Below are 19526 nucleotides of genomic sequence, written 5' to 3' on the forward strand. Positions count from 1 at the left end.
GTCTTAAACCTCCTGGGGCTGCAACGCTCGCTATTCAGCTATCACTTCTTCAGTGAAAATCCTGAGTTTCTCTCACGAGATTCCTTCGATTTTATAGCGGAGCCGTGGTTCTGCAGACTGCGCAAAACCTCTGCACTCCACAAAGCACAGGGGAGAATCGGGACTAAGCAAAGTTTTACTTAAACGGCGCACGTGCAAGCATTCCTTATTTACTATTTCAACATTTAAAACCTCGTGTACATCAAAGTGATGGGAAGTGTATTCTGCGATTGCAATAGTTATGTAAAATATGTAAAAATAGAATGAATGAAGGCCAAAGCTGGCAGCGCAGAAGGAAAAAATTATATTTCCAAAATATTTACAAAAAGTCCTGTCGCTTCCTAATATAATTTCAGTATTCTGATCAGCTTTTTGAAACTACGCTTCAACAGTTAGAGTGAAATCTCGTTTCACTCTGAAAATAAGAGGTCTTGCTAACAAAATCTATTATCTTAGTATTTTCTGTGTTTTCACTGATAATCACTCTGAAATTTCCTCCTTACAGTGACATTTCCCTGTGAGAAGTGAGTATAAGGCAGCCTGAATGCAGACACTGCTCCCAGCTTGTCACTCTGTTGCAGTGAAAGTGATGGCAAAAGAAGATTGTAAGTTTTTACTAGATCACACACTTAATTAGTAACATGTTCCACAAGAAATGCTCTTTCTACTTTGATTTCTACTTCTTTTATCTTTTGATGGCAGGTGAAACAGGCCTTGTAAGAGGGCAATTCAGACTACGGAGCTACAGCACATTTACAAGAACTTGCCATTCTGGAGCGTTTGACAAGATCCTGAAGATGAAGATAATCCCCGTGACACGATGCGATTTCAGAGAGACTACTAAAAGCTATGGTATGCTAAGAACTGAACTAAGGCGTCAGGAGAAGACTGACACTTTAATAATTTTCGTACCCGTACAAGTTTCTGCAGGAGAAAACCCCAAGTGCTCTGTAGGTTGTCTGTTGCTTTGCCTTTTTGGGTAGGGGGCCCTATTCACTTCAATCTGTTTTTCCCCAAAGATGCTAAGGCACTTCAGGTTAAGAGAGAGAATGACTTCAGAGAACTCGATTTTGTCTTCCCTTAACGTAATCTAAGTTGTATTTTATTCCTTAGTACAAGTTTTCGTGACTAAATGTCTCGGACTCTTGTATCAGCAGAGAAAAAGATGATCTGAAGGGCGATTCTGAGTAGGGTCAGAGGGAGGCAGCTCTGCCCTTCTCGTGCCAGGCAGTTCGATGCAGAGCCACTTTATTTCCCTTCTTTCCCTAGTTGCAGTTTTAGCCGCTGCTTTTTAACGATCCACTCGTCCCAGTTTCACTCAGCCCTTCTTTTTACTGTCAGTGCTGATGGATAAAGGTGTCCCTCTGTGCATCTCCAAGCACCCTGGATTACTGCATTAATTCTTAACCTGCATTAAACTCTTAACCTAATGAAGGCTGCAGTATTTGGTCCAAGAAATACGTATGTATATATATCTAAACGCACATATATATAGCACCACAGTATATAAACAATACTGTAAATTATCAAAATATTATTAGAGGTGGTCTTTAAAAAAACACCCTTCTGAACTGATTTAATGTAAGAAAATTAATTTCATCTTACTCTAAATAAAAACTCTTGAATTAAGAATACAATTCTACATTAATTTAACCCATTTAATACAAATCCATGCAGAAGTGTACAGTGCAGCTTATTTCTCGCTGTCTGCTGTTAGGCTGCAAGGCATGTGCAGGAGAATGAGGGCGCAGTCGTGCTTCAAGTGCTAAGGAAGTGATAACAGGAATTCTGCACATTAACAGACAGATGTCCAAGGTGGATTGTCATTTCCCAAGAACATTTCAAATGAGACTACTGTGGTTTACCTTTTATTTTCAAATTTATATGGAGTTTTCCCTTGTGACCAGGATTTAAGTATCAGTACATACTGATTATTAAATTACAGGATCCAAAATTTTATTTAAATAGTTTTTCTTTCTACAAAAATATAGTTATACATAATGCTCTTATTATTTCCTGCAGTTAATTCAATGCACGATTCACTGAAAAGTTTTACAATTCTCCAAACAACACCTGTTCAAGTTTCAAGTTATTCAAATGGTAACTTGTAGGCACTTCCCATTTAAAAAAATATTAAACATAGCTTATGCTACATTAAGGCTGAAACACACTTCTTCTGTTATGTTTGAGATCCATTTTCATATTGTTAAGTTGTTGCTGTCTCTGTTGACTGCTCTAAATACTTGCAGTGAATATTCACAACTTTTCCTTCAGTTCTACTTTCCCTCCAAAATCGACCAGTGTTCTTAGTGGAGTTGAAAACTGTGCCTTAATATTTTAAAAAAATGTCCATATTTTTAGTTCGGGTGAAACTTACCATACTTTTACGCTTTAGTCCCTGAGACAGCCTGTAACACCTTATCAATTGTTTATAATAATATATATTGAATGTTGCCAAGCTAAGGTGAGATTTTTATATATGACACCTTACTCAAGAACATTTTATAGAAATTACCAACATAATCGAGTTCTTTATAGCTTTTAATATTCTTTATATAAAGATTTAATAGTTATCTCAACTCTTTCCTAATACACAGTATTAAGAATTAAAATGGGTTTGGATTTTTTCTTTTTACCCAGCCAGTTTTTTGTTGCTGTTAGCCTAGTTTTCAAACAATCTGTAACAAGCGACACGTCAAAAATGTACTTTTTTCAGTTTTCCGATGTCTTGATATGTACCTGAAAAAAACCAAAATACATTATTTTCTAAAATCTGCAGAAGCATTGCCTAAGACGTCAGCTTTTCCCTCCTCCCAACTCTGGCTATAGTTTAAGGCTGTAGTAATTCTCTTCAGTGACTTCTGCTGAGTATTTTCTGCTTAGGGGTTCACACACATTCAGACACTTGGGAGAAGCTTGAAGAATAAAAAAATCACATGTTCATCTGAAAATGTTTGTAAATTATAATTAATATCCAAGATGGTGACTGAAAAAAGCTAGAAAAGCCTCCCTGGCTCCTTTGGTTGGTTTGTTTATCATGACCCGAATTTCAGTGGCTATACTTACAGCACTGCGAAACTGCAGAATCATCCCATTTGAGCATTTCCAGCACTTTTTCTATGAAGTACATTTAACTTCTCCCCTGAATAATTAATATAATTCTCCACTTGTGTGAGTTTTTCCATACAAAATCCCATTCAAAATTAAATAAAAATTAATGATTATCAATACTATATGGTAGGAAGACCTGAAACTCATTTAATAAAGCTTTAATTAAAATGCTTTTATTAACATGCTTACCTCACTAAGTATTGCCCATACAGGAGAATCAGAATTGATTGATAAACGAATAGCCTGTATTTTTCCTATTGACTGATTGATACTGCCTTCTGCAATTCCATTTTCAAAAGCCCCTAAATAAAAAAATAAAACAAGACCCATACAAACATACATTAGAATGAAATATGCTTCCAAGTCAACTTATGCAAAAGCTCTAAATTACAAATTGTAAATTAACGCCAGGGATGCAACATTAGGGAAAAAAATCTTTTGGAAAAGGTCCAACACTAACAACTGAAAGATAAAGCTATAAACAAGAAGGATTCATTCCTTCAGTTACAGCAACTAGGAGCTGGAGAAGAATACAAGAAAATAAAGAACCTATAGCTACAAATGTTAAAAAATAAATTTATGTTAGTAGTGACATGTGGCACACATGGTCATGTTAAATAATCTAGAAGAGCTTTTCTCAGAAGTAGGATTATTTTTAAAAAGATGTATGAGGCATCACGGACCAATTCTGATACATTCCTTCACTAGCTCAATGCTTTTTAACCAACCTTGTTAAATTGGCCTAAAATCACTGCAGACAAATGAAAAACGCTCATCCCATGGATGATCTTAATTTCCTGTCAACTTGCACGTGCAACTGTGAGTTGACAGCATTTCGGTTTGGATCTCTAATTAGAGCAAAACAACCACAAAGAGGTGGGGAGAGGTGCAAATCAAAGCAAACAAGAACCGGTGGTGAGGTGACAGTGGCTCACTGGGAGGAGAGAGCAATTATGGGGTAGAAGAGACAGAAGAAAGTGGCAAGCAAAGCAGATCTCCCAGTAGTCCATTTTTGTTCACATAGTGGCGTTTTAGTTTAGGCAATAGTAGAAACCAGGCCTTGGCAAGCATGTGGAGAATCTGCAGTTCATTTAAGAGCAGTCACACACCGCCCTGAGGAAGGCAGAAGGGGAAGCAGGGGTGGGGCGAAAAGGGGGAAGGTACGCTGCGCTATGCTTCATCTTCCTTTCAGGTTGGAGCACAAGTTAATGCTGTCATAATCACAAGAAATCCTTGTCTTTGGCTAAGGCTGCAAAATCCAAACCAGAATCAATTACCCTATTAAGACCTTGCAGAGACTGCAATTAGTTTTTCTTCTAATTAGATGCCTTGGCTTTTGCTACTGCTGGTAGGGTTCTTCATTATTTAAAACAAAATAGGATAGTCATTGGTGAAACATCATATAATATGCAGTAGCACAAAGGGTTTCTTTTCCTTACTAGTTCACCTTGGAATATTGTATTTATTACAGAGTTAATGAAATACTCAAATGCAGAAACATTTTATACGCAAGAACAAAATTTCTGGTTTTGAAGTGACAACGACCAGTTTACCTATTTTTAAATATCCATCTTTGGTTGCTGGGTAGTTAAATTTACTTCCATTGTCAACTAGTTCTTTTCTTAGCGTTTCCTGTAAAAAATAAAACAATAAAATCTCCAGAAATATTTTCTAGGGCATGACATTTTATGCTGAACATCATTCTTAAAATGAAATAGCACTGTGTATTACAGTTGGAAATGCGAGACTTACATCAGCCGGCAACACTTCCACGGTAGTGTTAAACAGTTTATCACCAGGGTGCTCCATGTTTCCACTTCTGAATAAGTACCTGATGATAAAGGTGTATTATTTCCAGGTATTTTATACTTTAGAAAAGTTCTAGGGAAGTAATTCTTTCCAGTTTTGAAGGAAAGTTTCCAATACCTTCTCTTTAAGTATTTGTGGGCTATAGAGAACAGAAATAGGCATTGAAACTTTCCAGTGTGTGACCAAACCATATCAAAGGCTTTTTATTTTAAACAGAACAAGTATTAAAACCATCTTTCTCTGGAACCACAAATGCAAGTGTTCCCCCTTTTCAGTGCTCAAGTTCCAAATAAACTAACTTTCCAGGTTTAAATGGCTCTGATCTGTTCCTGTCATCCTAAGGCCAAGGTGAGATGGGCTCCTGGAATGCCATGGCAGCAGAAATGGCTGTTTCTACTAGACCATATGCTACATGCCAAGAGAATCCCCCTTCTTATCAATACTGATCAATTCAGGTGCTTCTAAATAATCTCCTTTATAGCCAATGAGCAACAGCTCAGATTTAAAAAAAAAAAAAAAAAATCCCTGTTTCGTTTTAAATTTCTGGCATTAGAGTTCTTAGGTTTTTAGATCCAAAAAGAGCTAAGGGAATTTAAAGCATCAACCTCCTTCCTCTGGTATCAAACAACCAAGACCTAAGAAGACCACCAAACATTATAGGGTTAACGATACATTTTCACAGGTTAGCAATGGGATGGGGCTGGGACCAGCCATCAGGCAATACTGTATGTAAGTTAGCTTCATCCAGTACAGCTTCCCAGTAGCAGGAAAATGCAAAAATATAGGCTACCCAAGTTTCCCAAACTATAAGCTAGTTAATTAACAGTGTTGATCACAGAACACCAGTGTTTATTATAACAACTGTGATTTAGTGCAGCTCACTAGATGGAGATACAGACTTGCTTGCTTAGATTTTTTTTTTAAATAAATGAGAAATCTACAATCTTTGCAGAAATGGGAGTCTCTTAGTTTTGTGACCAGTTTTGGGAGGTGTAACAACAGCGAAGGAGTTTTCTCTCTGAACATCATTACAGAGAGATGATAATTATGGTAATTTGTGTCAGAGACACTCTCCTGGAATCATACTTGCTAGGTTAGTTTTAACTCAGATCTGTTCTCCAATCTGACACAGGGAGAAGAAACTTTGCTGAACCAGGCAGGACTGATTCTTTTGATGCCAACCTCAATCTGTATTGTTCATAGAGTAAGTCTTTCTGAAAAACACTTCTCTATCTTAAGCTACAGATGTCTCCTGCTTTCAAAGACACCCAAGTTGAACGATGTGAAAGCAGAGAAGATAGATAGTTTCATCTTTTAGAATGAGAAAAATGTTCAAGGTGGGACTTGGCTGTAGATCCAAAGATGAAGTGAAGTTACAAGTCTGGCTGTGACCCAAGTGTTCAAGCTGTCATTACAGGCAATGGAGATAGACCCGATACAGTCAGTGAAACTTAGCAACTGACTCAGGTGACCAAATGGAGCATGAGATGAATAGCTGTCTAGCTTCCACTGACTGTATCAAGTAGATCTCTATCTGTCATGTATAGCAGGAGCTTACACACCTACCTTAGGCAGACATCTCTACAGTAAATGCCTACATTCAAGTCTCTGAATCTTCAACTGAATCCCACCTTTATTAATTCACTCTTCATTATTTCCCCCCAATAGTGGTATTTTCTCTTTGCTTTCACCTACACTGATAAGTGTCTAGTCTGGGACATGGCCTTTGACTTGACATCGTGCAAACAGCCTTTCTGTTGACAACCACAGAAATAAAGCTTTCACTGACTCCACTGATGAAATTTGTTAGCTAAAAACAAGTTCCTTTGAGAATTATCCTAAGAGAATGTAAAATATTTAACTGAAGAAACAAAAGGAAAAAAAAAATAAGCAGCTTTCTAATTACCAAGGAAGAAATGCATTTCAGGAGGGGAATTCAAGAAGAGGAGCAGATAAAGAGCAAATCACAGATTTTTTGTCAGTAACAAGGCTATGGTTTATGCAAACTGTTGAGCACTGGTGATTTTTGAACAGACTCGATCATTTCCAAACTGGATATATGTAGGCTTCCATATTCCATATCATGTAATACTTACTTTTCAACTTTTAGTGGATTTAAAAAGGTGAAGCTGATGTAGTCCCCTGCCACTGGAGCTGAAGCCCAAAAATAGTTTTTTCCGTTATAAATTTTTTCCAGGGTATATTGCTGGTATATTCTTAGGCTTGTATGCACTTTTGCAGGTGGATTATTATGTGCTTTATGTAGCACATTTTTGCCAAAATCTTTATCCTGTTGGATATAAAGAAATGCAATTTCACTCATACAATGAAAAAAAAGTGCTCCAGTATCTTGAATTACTACAGGAAGCTATTCCAGAAAATTAATTACCTTAGTGTCAAAAACCATACAATCTATTTCTAATAGAAATAGAATATTCATTTCAGTGTAATCACTGAGACTCAATGTTACAGTTTGTAGACAGAGCTGTACTGATTATTTCTCAGTTGCCTAGATTTAAAAATAAACTTCTCCACAGCAGGCTATTTCATAGTTCTTTATGCCTTCTGCCAGAACATCTGATGTTGGTCTCTGCTAAAGGCTACATGAACCTCTAGTCTGATCCAGTACAGCAATTCGAATCATCTCACGGCTAGTCTAAATGGCCCCATCAGGACATCCCTGAAGTCTGGTGCTTCTTCATTGCTCTTGTCCTTATCAGATAGATGGTAGATCCACTGTTTGCCCTCCAAACTCTCCCTAAAAATCTATGGCCGCCACGATAGCCACACCCTTGTCCTACCAGTATACCTTCTTCTTAATAGTCCCTCGTATTGGGATTGTGGACTATTCGGCCAAAACAAACCCTCACAGCCATTTGTGTGTGTACAGTGCAGAGCACATGAAACCTTGTGCTGTGAAGAGGGTTCCTACGTGCCATGAAACGCTACTGTGACTGGTACAAGTGTTTGGATTAGATATTCAAAGGTGTTTGTGCAGAAGCAGTGTGCCCCGCCTGCCGTTTATGCCAGCTCAATATTCTGCCCCAAATTTGCAAACCAGCGTTCTTGGATATGGAAATGCCATCTAATGCCAAAGATGCAATACTTGAACACAAGCACATAATTTAGAAATATGACATTAGTTTCTTATCCTTACTTTCAAATTCTGTATCTTCCCAGCCAATGATGAATAAATTCCCACATGCTGAAAGAGAGATGGCTTAGCACGGATACGTAACTTTGCCTTTTCCTTTTCACAGTGTATCTGGAAAGAAAGTAAAAGGCAGTGAAGTTTTATTTAAATAAAGAAAAGACAAAGTAAGTTCCACAAGGCAATTTCATGATGTTGTTGAGGGTATGGGTCCAGGGTTTTTTTCCATATTTAAATGAGTAATCCTTAGATCAACAGTCACCTTATTTCAAATACACTGCTTCTAGACCTAAACTTGTAATTCCACTCGTGGTGCTATGTAGATTTGAAAGCTCAACTACCACTAATTCAGGGATTTCTACACTGTATGCCATCAGTCACACCTCAGAGTGACAAAAATGGACCTCAGATCTGAAACTGATTGATTTTTCTTAACTGTTTCTGGCAAATTTCATTTCAACTCTTGGCCTTGCCATATCATTCTAATTAAACTATTTTGACGAAAACTGACCTTCTTGAGATAGATTCTGGTTGCATTTCAATCTTTATCATTTTGGCTCTTTGTGCTATGTTTGAGAGGCTTATAATGTACTATACTATACTATAAGTTACGTATCTTTTCTCTGATAATTACATAAAGCCCTTAGATGCTGTCTCTCAATCCTGATTTTCCAGTTTAGTACACTTTGTGACAGGACATATACCAGGGAATTAACTGTAATTGGTACTAATTTCAGACTTTCTTGATTTTGGAATGATAGCAAATTACTTCTTTAAATGTAATTTTTTGCTCTATATCTATAAAGCATCATAGTTTGATACAACGAAGCAAACATGCTACAGTAATTAATGACACATAATGAAGCATAAGGGCATAGAACAGAACAAAGAGCTAAAATGAGACTCCCGGGTACTACTCTCAGTTCTGCCACAGAATTGTTGTATGAGTTTGGAAGGTCATTTAGCTTCTCTGTGTCCCAGGTCTTACATCTTTAGATTTGAGAGGATAACATGTTTGCCTCTTCAATCAAGTGCTTTCAGTTCTATAAAAAAAAAATGTTACATAAACTGTATCAATGCCTTCCAAAGCTAGAAGTGATAAAGTCTTCACTCAGATGGCTTAAACACCAAAACTCATGGGGGATTTATGGTTTCCACAGAAGTACTGATTGAAAGTTCAAAACGACCTGGAAGGCTATAAAAGAACTAAGCATTTTTATGATTGTCCACAACAGATGTTCAGCAAAACAATGTAAAAACACAATACATGCAAATTGATTTATTGGCAGCTGTTTCTTTGAAAAGCACGCTATGCTTTTGCTAGGAAAAAAATCATTGTAAGAAAATAAATTTGTGATCTTTCTACTGACAGGGTTTGCAGTACATCCCCTATGATAATGTAGTCTCTAGCATGTCTCCTTTTATGCTGTGGCAGCAGCTGAGAATAACCAGTAGCACGGGACTGGTGTGGTCATTTGTGCAGAAACGGAGATAAGGCTCCTCATTGAGTCAGGGCTCCCATCTTTGCAGCCTGCTAGTCCCCACTACACTTGATAGATACATGCCACGCTATATGATCACAGAACCATAGAATGGTTTGGGTTGGAAGGGACCTTGAAAGATCGTCTGGTTCCAACCCCCCGCCACGGGCAGGGACACCTTCCACTAGGCCAGGCTGCTCAAAGCCCCGTCCAACCTGGCCCTGAACGCTTCCAGGGATGGGGCATCCACAGCTCCGCTGGGCAACCTGTGCCAGGGCCTCACCACCCTCACAGTGAAGAGTTTCTTCCTTATGCCCAATCTAAACCTACCCTCTTTCAATTTGGGACTGTTGCCCCTTGTCCTGTCACGACAGGCCCTGGTAAAAAGTCTTTCTCTGTCTTTCTTATAAGCCCCCTTCAAGTACTGAAAGGCTGCAATTATAGTCTTCCCATAGCCTTCTCTTCCCCAGGGTGAACAGCCCCAACTCTCTCAGCCTTTCTTCATAGCAGAGGTGCTCCATCCCTCTGATCATTTTTGTGGCCTCCTCTGGACCCGCTCCAACAGGTCCCTGTCTTTTTTGTACTGGGGACCCCAGAGCTGGATGATGGTTCACAGGAGGTAATCATAATGAATTTTGTGAACCACATAGAGATCTGCTGGCTCTGAGCATCACAAACTGTCTTCTCCAACTCGGTGAGCAGATGTAGCTGAATCTTGGTATGTCAATAGTCAGCCCAGGCTGAAAACGTGCCAAACGCCCATCACCACAGGATGGCACATAAAAGCCACAAACAGGTGCCCCATCGACCCTCCCGTGAGGCATAGTGTGTGATCACTTAGTGACACTCTGAGTTGCTTGGAAAGGGGAAAGCGTGAGGATTTCTGTCAGCTTGCCTTCTCTGGCGCTTGTAGGGAAGTCCACTGCTTTAATCTGTCAGGCAGAGGAGGGGCAGCAGCTGGGATCTCTGTCCTTCTTCCAGCCTCCATTTTCTGCATTCTCATGAGCAGTCCCAGTAGGTCATACCACTGGTCATTCCCTGCCAAGGGCAGCACGAGACTGACTTGTCTCAATAGGCTTTGCTACCCACAGCAATTGAAATTGCAATTGCAGAAGTGAAACTCAACTAGAAACTTGCTGATACCGCTCTGCTTTGGCTTGGCCAGAGCAGGCTCTCACGAGCTGCCTGCCTGCCTTCCAGGAACACAGCTTCATTTTAGGTATGAATTGCGTCTTAGAAGCTAGAACAGTCATTTAAAAAATAAAAGTAAAATGTTTCATCTATCGGATGGAAGTTGGCACGTGTTCAATCTGGAATGGGTGATGTTAACAGAATAGTATCTTTTTTGAATTCTGTAATCACAGGCAGGCAAGAACCTAAATTAGAGGTCCTTGAGGCTCACTCTAACTCCTATGAGCCAGCCTAACCCGTGGAGTAGGATTTCAAAGCTTACTCCTATCCGTATGAAGTGGGAATCGAGACTCCTCAGTGGCATTACTAAGTGTAAAACCAGGGACCTTCCGCTATCCCAGGAGTCACCTCTGCTACACAGTAAAACTTGAAGCTTGTTTGTTCCACTCCCCTCAATCTCCTGCTCTGTACAACTCCTATCTGTCCCCTCTTCCTTCTTTATCAACACAAAAGTAACACGCAAACACCTGGAGCGGGGACTGGCTACGCTCATCAAATAAAACTCTTCAACCTTAAAAACCAAGAAGGAGCAGAAACTCTGGTCAGTGCTCCGTGGCACAGTCTGTTATACAAGAAGAGTGAGAGTAGTGACCAGCACCACAGACCAGTGACAAAAAGAATGCAAAAGGACATAAAGAAATACCTGACATGTCATTGGGCTCACCTGTAGTGCTAGAAATGGCACCTTTTACCATTCAACACAACTGTTTCTTTCATTTTCAGTGAAAAGCATCATTTAGTTTGTTCAATCTACATGTTTCCCTCCATTTTTTTTTTCAGGCAAACAGTCAATTTTTTTCCCAGGCAGTAAAAGATTTAAAGCAAAACACTTAAGTTCTGCTTCCTGGAAGAAAGGAATTGGTATGCAAAATTCAGAACAACTGTGATAGCAAAATGATATGCTTTACTGACTTTCATATTAGATGGTCAGCAGAATGTTATGAGAAGTGGTAGTCCACATAGATTTACACATTCAAAGTCTTCTTTGGTGCTGCAGGGTCGTGTAGCGTGACCAGCTGCAGGCAGATGTGAGCTTGTGCTGTCCGTGTTCTGAGCTGATGGAGGCAAAACAGCTCTGGTGTGGAAATCTGAATTTCTGTGAGCCAGGCCTCTCCATATGCCCTAATAGCCTCAAACACCGTGCCTCTATGCTTTCTCCACAAATTCCAAAGTCAGTCAGGTTTGAGAGATTTCTGTTCTGCTTTTTAAAAATAAATTGTCACTGAAACTGTTTGAATATTACTTATGTTCATAAATTCATAGACATACTTACTGCATCCTTTTCTGGATGGCACACTTTAACCCAGAGCAGGTGGTCTATAAGCCAGTCTATGGGCTTATCTTTATAGAACATGAGAAAAAAATCCACTATGAGTGGCAGATCTTCCGATTTAAACAATTTTCCTGAAAGCAAGACAAGAAGTTGCATATTCAGATATTTTTATTGCTGTGCAAAAATCGCTGTGCAAAAATCACCAGCTTTATGTTTATGCCAGCCTTAAACACATGGATGTAATTCTGATATTTAGTGGAAATTTCACACAGACTCCAGCTTTGGAGATTTGTTTATCCTCCAGCTTGTTGGGATTTTGAAGAGATTTCCATTCCATGCCTGGAGATATTCCCACATAGTCAACCAGCTGACTAATAAAGCATGCAGTTATATCCTAGTTCCAAACACAAATCTGTCAGCTACCTGTATCAGTGTGTTAGATGAAATGAAGCCTGAATAATTCCTCAAAATGCTAGACATGCAATTTCACTGGCAATACTATATTGAATATCTTTAAATTAAGACCTAGATATGAAAAATGTTGCTTTTAAAATACTATCACTGTTTATTTAGTTCTCTTTCTATTTGTATTAGCAGATTTTGTTACCTTTGTTTGACCTAACACTTATAAGGTGTTATCACAAGTAAATTGTATTAGAAGTGAAGAAAAAATATAAAAAGAAACTTACTACTAAATGTAATCAAAACCCTTCCCTATGATACGGGGTGCATGTTCTGCTCCACAGAGGAAAGGAAGCAGATTTTTTTAGATTGTTCAAATTCCACTATTAAAAAGACTACACGCTACAGGGGCACATAGTGCCCTGAGGTGGAACAATTTGCTTCTTCTGGGAACCCAACTACTAGATCCTATGCTGAGGAGACTCTGCATTAAAAAGACAATTTTAAAGAGCACAGAAAGTAAAAGACTTTCAGTGGGAGCTTTCCTGAAGAACCAAGGAAGTTTTGATATGCGAGTCCCTCCATGCTTTGAAATGTAATTCCGAGTGAGACCTACTCGACCTACACAGCTCCAAATCCAATTGACCCTGCTGAGGTCTTAATACTTACCAATAAATCCAAGATGGGAGAACTCGAGAATCATCCACTCTTGGGACTGTTTAGCAGCAAAGTTTTTTATACTTTGAATATAATCAGGTTTGGCTATAATATCGTCTTCCAGCTGTGGGAAAAAAAAAAAAAAAAGAGCAAGAAAAGAAGAGAAGGCAAGTGGTGGTGATGTTGCCACATGTGAGTGATAACTGCGTTGTGTTTGACTGCTGTACAGTGTGTACTGAAGTTGTGCCAAACTACAGTGGATTGCTATTTAGCTTCTACATATATCTCTGTTTCAGTATCATTCATTAAATATTTACTTACAGCTGTGACTATAACACCATGAGTGTGTCTCACTTTCAATAAAGGAGGACTCCCTATCTTAAAGAGATCTCTCTTAAAAAAGAACATTAAGCAGAAAGATAGAGGTTAAGGAAGGAGACAGTAGATAGTTTGTACTGAAGTTGTATAAGCATTGATAAGCAGCAGGAGCAAATTGTCTGAAAGGAGAGGCGTCTAAAGCAGACGTTTAAAAGCTCTGTAGAGAAGCCTGGGCAGACTTTGTCGTACCTAAAATGTGACTGAGAAGAACTGATGATTACTGAGATGCTAGTAGAAAGCAAGTTGTGAAGCACACTGAAGGACAGGAATACAATACAGGTGTTGTAAAGGCTGAGACGGAACACAGCAGTAGAGCCAGCTAAAGGATACTCGGAAAAGGAGACTGACATCCATCAGGGAAACGGGAGAGGCCTTAGCTGCATTTGGGTATGGCTTTCAGAGAAGAACGGGCAATCTGAAAAGCCAGAAGCTGTTCCAGTTACTAAAGCTGAGGACAGTGAGTCCGAACAAGGAGTTTAGAGGTACTGACACAAAGGAAAGAAATGAATTCCAGAAATAATTAAGGAGCAAGTAATTCAGGGTTTGAATTTGGTATGGTTATGAAAAGCACAGGAAGAGGAGGCTAAGCCTTCAGGAAAATGTTGTTGGGGTGCAGTGTAATGATCCAGTTAATTTGATCTAACTGCTCTACTTCATTATCCCCGACGCTTGTCTGGTAGTGCCGGAATCAGATTCAGAAAGCTAAATAGGTAGAAAATGAATGCTATGAGAAAAAAAATGCATGGTTTCCTGCTGGATGTGTGTCCTCAACTGACTCAGCACAGAGTCAGCAGCAAGAGCATGAGAGAGCAGGCCCACAGCTTTTAGCTGATTTTGGCCATTACTACAAGTGTAGGGCTGATGGGAAAGAAATGCGTTGTCAACAGTGAACCCAGGAGGAAGTAGAATGAAGTCTGAAAGACAAGATTAAGTGATCTATTTTGTCCCTGTCAGCTTTTGCTGATGGTAAGATAACAAAAAATAGATAGATGGAGACAAATTGATCAAGATGAATGCTTATTAACAGATTCTGAGATCTGAGGATTGAGTTGAGGTGACAGTTATGCAGAAGAGAACAACAAAAAAACCCCAAAACATCAACTTACAAGAAATCTTGCATAAAATTAAATGAGCTAAGAGGATTATCCAGTAGCTACATGTAAAGGGAGAAGAGCAAGGAATCGAAGAGAGTTTCAGAGAAATTGAGGGGCACCCAAAAAAGGACGGAAGGCAGACAGAGAAGTATCTCAAAAACCTAGTGAGACCACCATATCGAGAAACACTAGAAGCAAGCGTACAAAAGTAGTAAAGATGAAAAATAGAGAGGCTGTGATGCAAAGTGGGTGTGAATGTGGTCATGAACTGAAAGTAGTTTTGCATAGTGAGAAGTCTGAAACAGTCTTTTCTGAAGCTGACAGTTAAAAGTGAATATTGGAGAATGTAATTTGGAGATACCCTATGTAGCACAGGCCATTAAAAGTTGTTTATTTAACCTTGTACTGAGCCCTGTAATTTGTGTTCACATCTTCTTGAAGAGCATCTGCCATTGTTTAGAGATTTCAGTATCAGTTCTTTTTCTGTAAGTTATACTCTGTGTAATTATCCTGAACGTTTAGTACGTGGGACCCAAATTCTAATTTGAATTTTTCTGGCTTCAACTTACAGCCACTTGTTTTTCATATGCTCTTATCTACCAACGGAGATTATGCAGTGGCTGTACACAGCTGTATCAGCAAGTTTAAGATACGAACTGTCTAGTCCATTTGCCCCATTGCCATGAGAAGGCCAGCAGAACACATGATCGCAGCTAATTTCCCTTCACTCATCCGTACTTTGGGATGAAAAAAGATACGTGCACAATAGCAAGGCTATGTAAATTTCCTAAATGATAGACAATAAATAGGTTTCTATTCATTTTTCTTATGTGGGTTATCTGTCTAAGAGAAGTAAAAATGAAGAAGCAACAAAAAAGTGGTAGCATACAATGGAAGTGTAGGCATTGGACAGGAAAGTATCTTCCTTTCTAAATTATATTAGGGTGTTTTTATATTTTGAATCACCATTCAACAAATATGTGAAGACTATTATGCTGAAAAATCTTACTCTCTCATTTTCCACAGAAAACAAACCTCCAATAGTTCATTCCATAAAGATTTTTTTTTTTTTTTTTTTTAGAAGAAGCATAAAGAAAATTTCAGCTAAAAAAACACTTTCATGAAAGTTATTCCTTTTAGGAACTCTACCAAGTAACAGGCTTGACCTAGAGTCTAGTGGGAGGGAAGAAAAAAAAAAAAAATCAATACAAAGACTCCTAATGACTTCACTGAGCTATTGCTCAGGCCTTCAAACCATTAGAGAAACACACGAGAGAAATTATAATAATGGGGTACAGGTAAGTGCTGCTGTTAATATATATTACCAGTATAAACATATATATAAACACAGAAAGCTCTGCCAGCCTCCACAAAGAAAAAACTCATGAGGTGAAAAAAGCATAGCAGTAGTTCAGCTAACTAAGTTTGAAGTTTATAACAGATTTTAACTGAAGATACTAAAAGATTTAATTAATGTTTTATTTTTGGTTCACCTGAGCGCTAATAGAAAACACTTCCCAAAACCTGCTGTATCTGAGTTTCTCAAAGATGCTTTCGGATTTGAAATGTTTAATCACTTCAGAATGAATTAAGTCTATATGGACACAAAGAACAAATGCATCTCCTCACTACTAGGTTGGGATTGGAATGCCTGCTTTTATGGCTACGTTAAGATCCCATTATCTTGTCTCTGACATTACGACAAGTGTCTCAAGGGGCTCCGGTGGACTCCGGGAAGTACAGTGAAAGTGGAAACAAGTATTTGAAAGCTCTCTTAGTTTTTTATTGATTAAGAAAACTTCACAAAAAGCCCAAAAGGAGCTGGTTCGGGGCGGCGGGGGGGGAGGGGGAAGACAGGCAAAGTAGAAGAGATGAGATGAGATGACTGATGGGATTTATTGTCTTTTTTCCAAAGATTATGTTTCATCAGTGGGTAGGGTTCATCCACAGTGTAAACCCGTTAGCTTCCATGGACTTCACAAAGCTACTTGCTTAAATCCTGATTCAGCAGTATCCTAGAACGAGTATTTACGTGTTTGTTTAGCTACGATCTTGCCTGACTCATGATATCACGTAGACATTGAGAGCAATTACATATGCTTATCTTCTTTCAAAACTCAGAAGTTAATATCAGTCACCCAAATGATACTACTCCTGACAAAACAGTAAAAAAAAAATCTAAGCTAATTCAAGTTTTCCCTAAGATTACTGAAGTAAATCTTTGTACAAGGCTGAGGAAAGGGATTTTTAAGTTACTTGCTTCCCATTAATACAAGGCTTCCAAATGGAGGGAGATCATAACTAACTTTATGGCAGCATGTGTTCCTTCTTTTCACCTGTACTCTACAGAGTATTTTCTGGGCAGACACCATCTGTGCTACAGAAGCAGCTGCAGACCAGACACACAAATGAAGAACTGGATATACTAGGTAATGGTATGAGGAAAGCAGAGTTTCTTTCTAAGAAAATTCTGAATGCAGCCATAACAGCCACCAGACGATCACAATCCAGGCTTTGCTCTGAATAATGCAGTTCAGTCTGTATATAATGTCCCAGAAAAGAAAACGCATATTCTCAAATTTCTTTAAAAATACAAATACGTAAGTCATTTCCATGCAAACATGAATGCTTGGAGAACTGTATAATAGAAAGGGACATTAAGTGTCTGGCAGCATGCTTAACGTTTCCCTTTACCATGTTTCCCATGCCTTAATGTTCTAGTGCAATTAGTAAACCTGGGCGGTGTTCTTAAAAAATATATGAAGTCATGGGAAAATACTTCATTTTCCAGTAAACCTTAACTGTTCAATAGACAACATTCTTCTTTGTCCACCTGTCTTCTGAGTGCCTATGCCAAATTTCAGAATGGAGCATAGACTCTTGAGTAGCCCAGCTCAAAAGTGTTTGTGTTAAATGCTGACAAGAATTGTATGAGATGCCTGCTCTTGCGGTCTTCTGCTTCTGGGAATCTGGTGATGTACTCACATGATAGAGAGTCGAGGCCTGTTTGAGCAGGAGAACACCCAGGAAAACTAAGAACTAAGCAAAATGCTGTTCTGAGCTTTTCTGAAAACTGTTGACATTCACGAGCTACATGAAATTTTATGGATCTGTTCCATTACTGAACAGTCCTGATAGATTTTGGAATCTCTGGTGGTGACTATCATCTTTATGGACTGAAAATTAGCACAAATCTAGAATGATGGCTAAACCTAAGCCTGAGTGCATGGGGATCTTCTTGAAGTCTAGCACTCTAAATCCTCTGGAGAATTTAGGATCTGTACCAACTTGCAGTTTAACCTTGTCTCCAGTATCACTATACTGGTATGCTTCCCTGTCTGTAAGGGGTTCTCGGTTCATTGTGATCTGGGCTATAACCTGGAGCTACCACCACTACTCCGTCTTGCTGCACCAAGTGAAAACACATTAAACTCTGACTTTCTTAACCTAATCAAATAAGGCTTTCATGCTTCAGTTACCTTGTTATTCAACCTCACAAATGACAGGAAGGTACAGATGGATTTAATCAAATAGTACTGGGCTGCAAGATGTATATAAACACAGAAATATGTGGGTGCTTGTAAAAAGCGTAGGCAAAATACACAGAAAATGACAATAGATTGCTGTTTTTATTGAGGCCTTTGAAACAAATTAAAATTGCCAAAGCTAATAATCAGTACAGATGTATTGCAGCTATTTAATGATAACATGAACATACCTGTAAATAAAATGTTCCCTTAGGTTGGGCATACAGCATTAAAAAGCTATAATCCAAATTCTGTTTAGTTCTCCACCTAAACATAAGCAGCAAATTCTGATAAGCTTTTTGGGGGGTTGCAAAGAGTTATTTCTATAATAAAAGCATTTCTAATGCTTTGCTGTTTTCTCGCTACAGTAAAATTGTAAGGTTGAGTATTCTAACTCATTGTTAAGTGAATAAAAATTCCTCTGTAATCAGTGTAAACATTTGTAAATAATTTGACTTTCCTATAAAAGTTAACATTAACTAAGCAAAAAATTTTGATCTGTAGCAATGCAGCCTGAAACAAAATGTCTAACAAGTATATTCATGTCAAATGACTTAAAGATTCTACTCATTATATTATGAACAGTAGAGATCAACACACAATGGTTATTTAAAGATGTAAAATTAAGTGCTTTTACTGATGAACAGCATAGAAAACAGGCTGATAAACTTCATTTTCAGGTTTAAATGTAAACACAGACTTTTTTCTACAAAGTACAGTCTCGCATTTTTACCAGAGGATGAAGCTGATGCTTGATAATCAATGCTAAAAGACTAGAGAGTAATTTATCAGTATTTAATTAACATAAAAGTGTATCTGATTCACATCTAGTCATATCTGAAACTTAAGTCTAAGTATGTAAGCATGTTTATGCTCTGAAAGATAGAGGGTTTATCTATAAACCGAATATACACTGGCTGATTTCCTTCAACCAAAACTCTCAGTACTGCAGCTCTCTTGCTGCATTGCTGGGGTAGCTTCTGATAAATCAGTTATTGTTGATCAAAAGGAAATTCCTTTCCTCCAATAAATCAGTTTTGTTAGGTTATAATCTCTGTCTCAGTGAATTTGGGGCACATGAGCAAATGAAATCACCAGCTAGGATATATTATTAACAGTGGTATAAAAAGTCCATGATCACCAAAAGTTAGGTCATTAATTAAACCCACAGTAATTGTTACCAGTTAGCTACGGGGCCACATGGGGTTTCCTTGGTGTGTTCACAGAGCCTCTCCCTTCTCTGTCACATAAAATATTTTCCTAATTTTTCCTTTATGACCAGATCATCTAGCCTGTCGCCTCCTGGCATTATCCATCTGGTTTAAAACCTGTGGGATGCCTAGAGTCAAGACCCAAAGGAGAAGCCTTGGCTCTCACCCTGAAGCTGGTGTGCAGCATAGCTTTTCTCAAGAT

The 19526-nt window shown here is 38.5% G+C and overlaps 1 protein-coding gene across 1 annotated transcript in view; it reads right to left on the reverse strand.

Annotated features, from left to right (window-relative positions):
- Window positions 1-2751: 2751 nt before the first annotated feature.
- Window positions 2752-19526, reverse strand: part of MGAT4D (MGAT4 family member D) — a gene marked incomplete at both ends in the record, with an annotated part of 38492 nt that continues 21717 nt past the window's right edge. Inside the window, 9 exons of the mRNA XM_082315646.1 lie at window positions 2752-2778; window positions 3340-3452; window positions 4704-4782; window positions 4903-4981; window positions 7056-7249; window positions 8117-8224; window positions 12056-12186; window positions 13127-13238; window positions 18305-18380. Of these exons, the coding sequence (XP_082171772.1) occupies window positions 2752-2778; window positions 3340-3452; window positions 4704-4782; window positions 4903-4981; window positions 7056-7249; window positions 8117-8224; window positions 12056-12186; window positions 13127-13238; window positions 18305-18380 (919 nt within the window). The remainder of the gene's footprint in view (window positions 2779-3339; window positions 3453-4703; window positions 4783-4902; window positions 4982-7055; window positions 7250-8116; window positions 8225-12055; window positions 12187-13126; window positions 13239-18304; window positions 18381-19526) is intronic.

Source organism: Platalea leucorodia (genome assembly GCF_965183815.1).
Source record: "Platalea leucorodia genome assembly, chromosome: 6".
In the NCBI taxonomy this organism is placed as follows: domain Eukaryota; kingdom Metazoa; phylum Chordata; class Aves; order Pelecaniformes; family Threskiornithidae; genus Platalea; species Platalea leucorodia.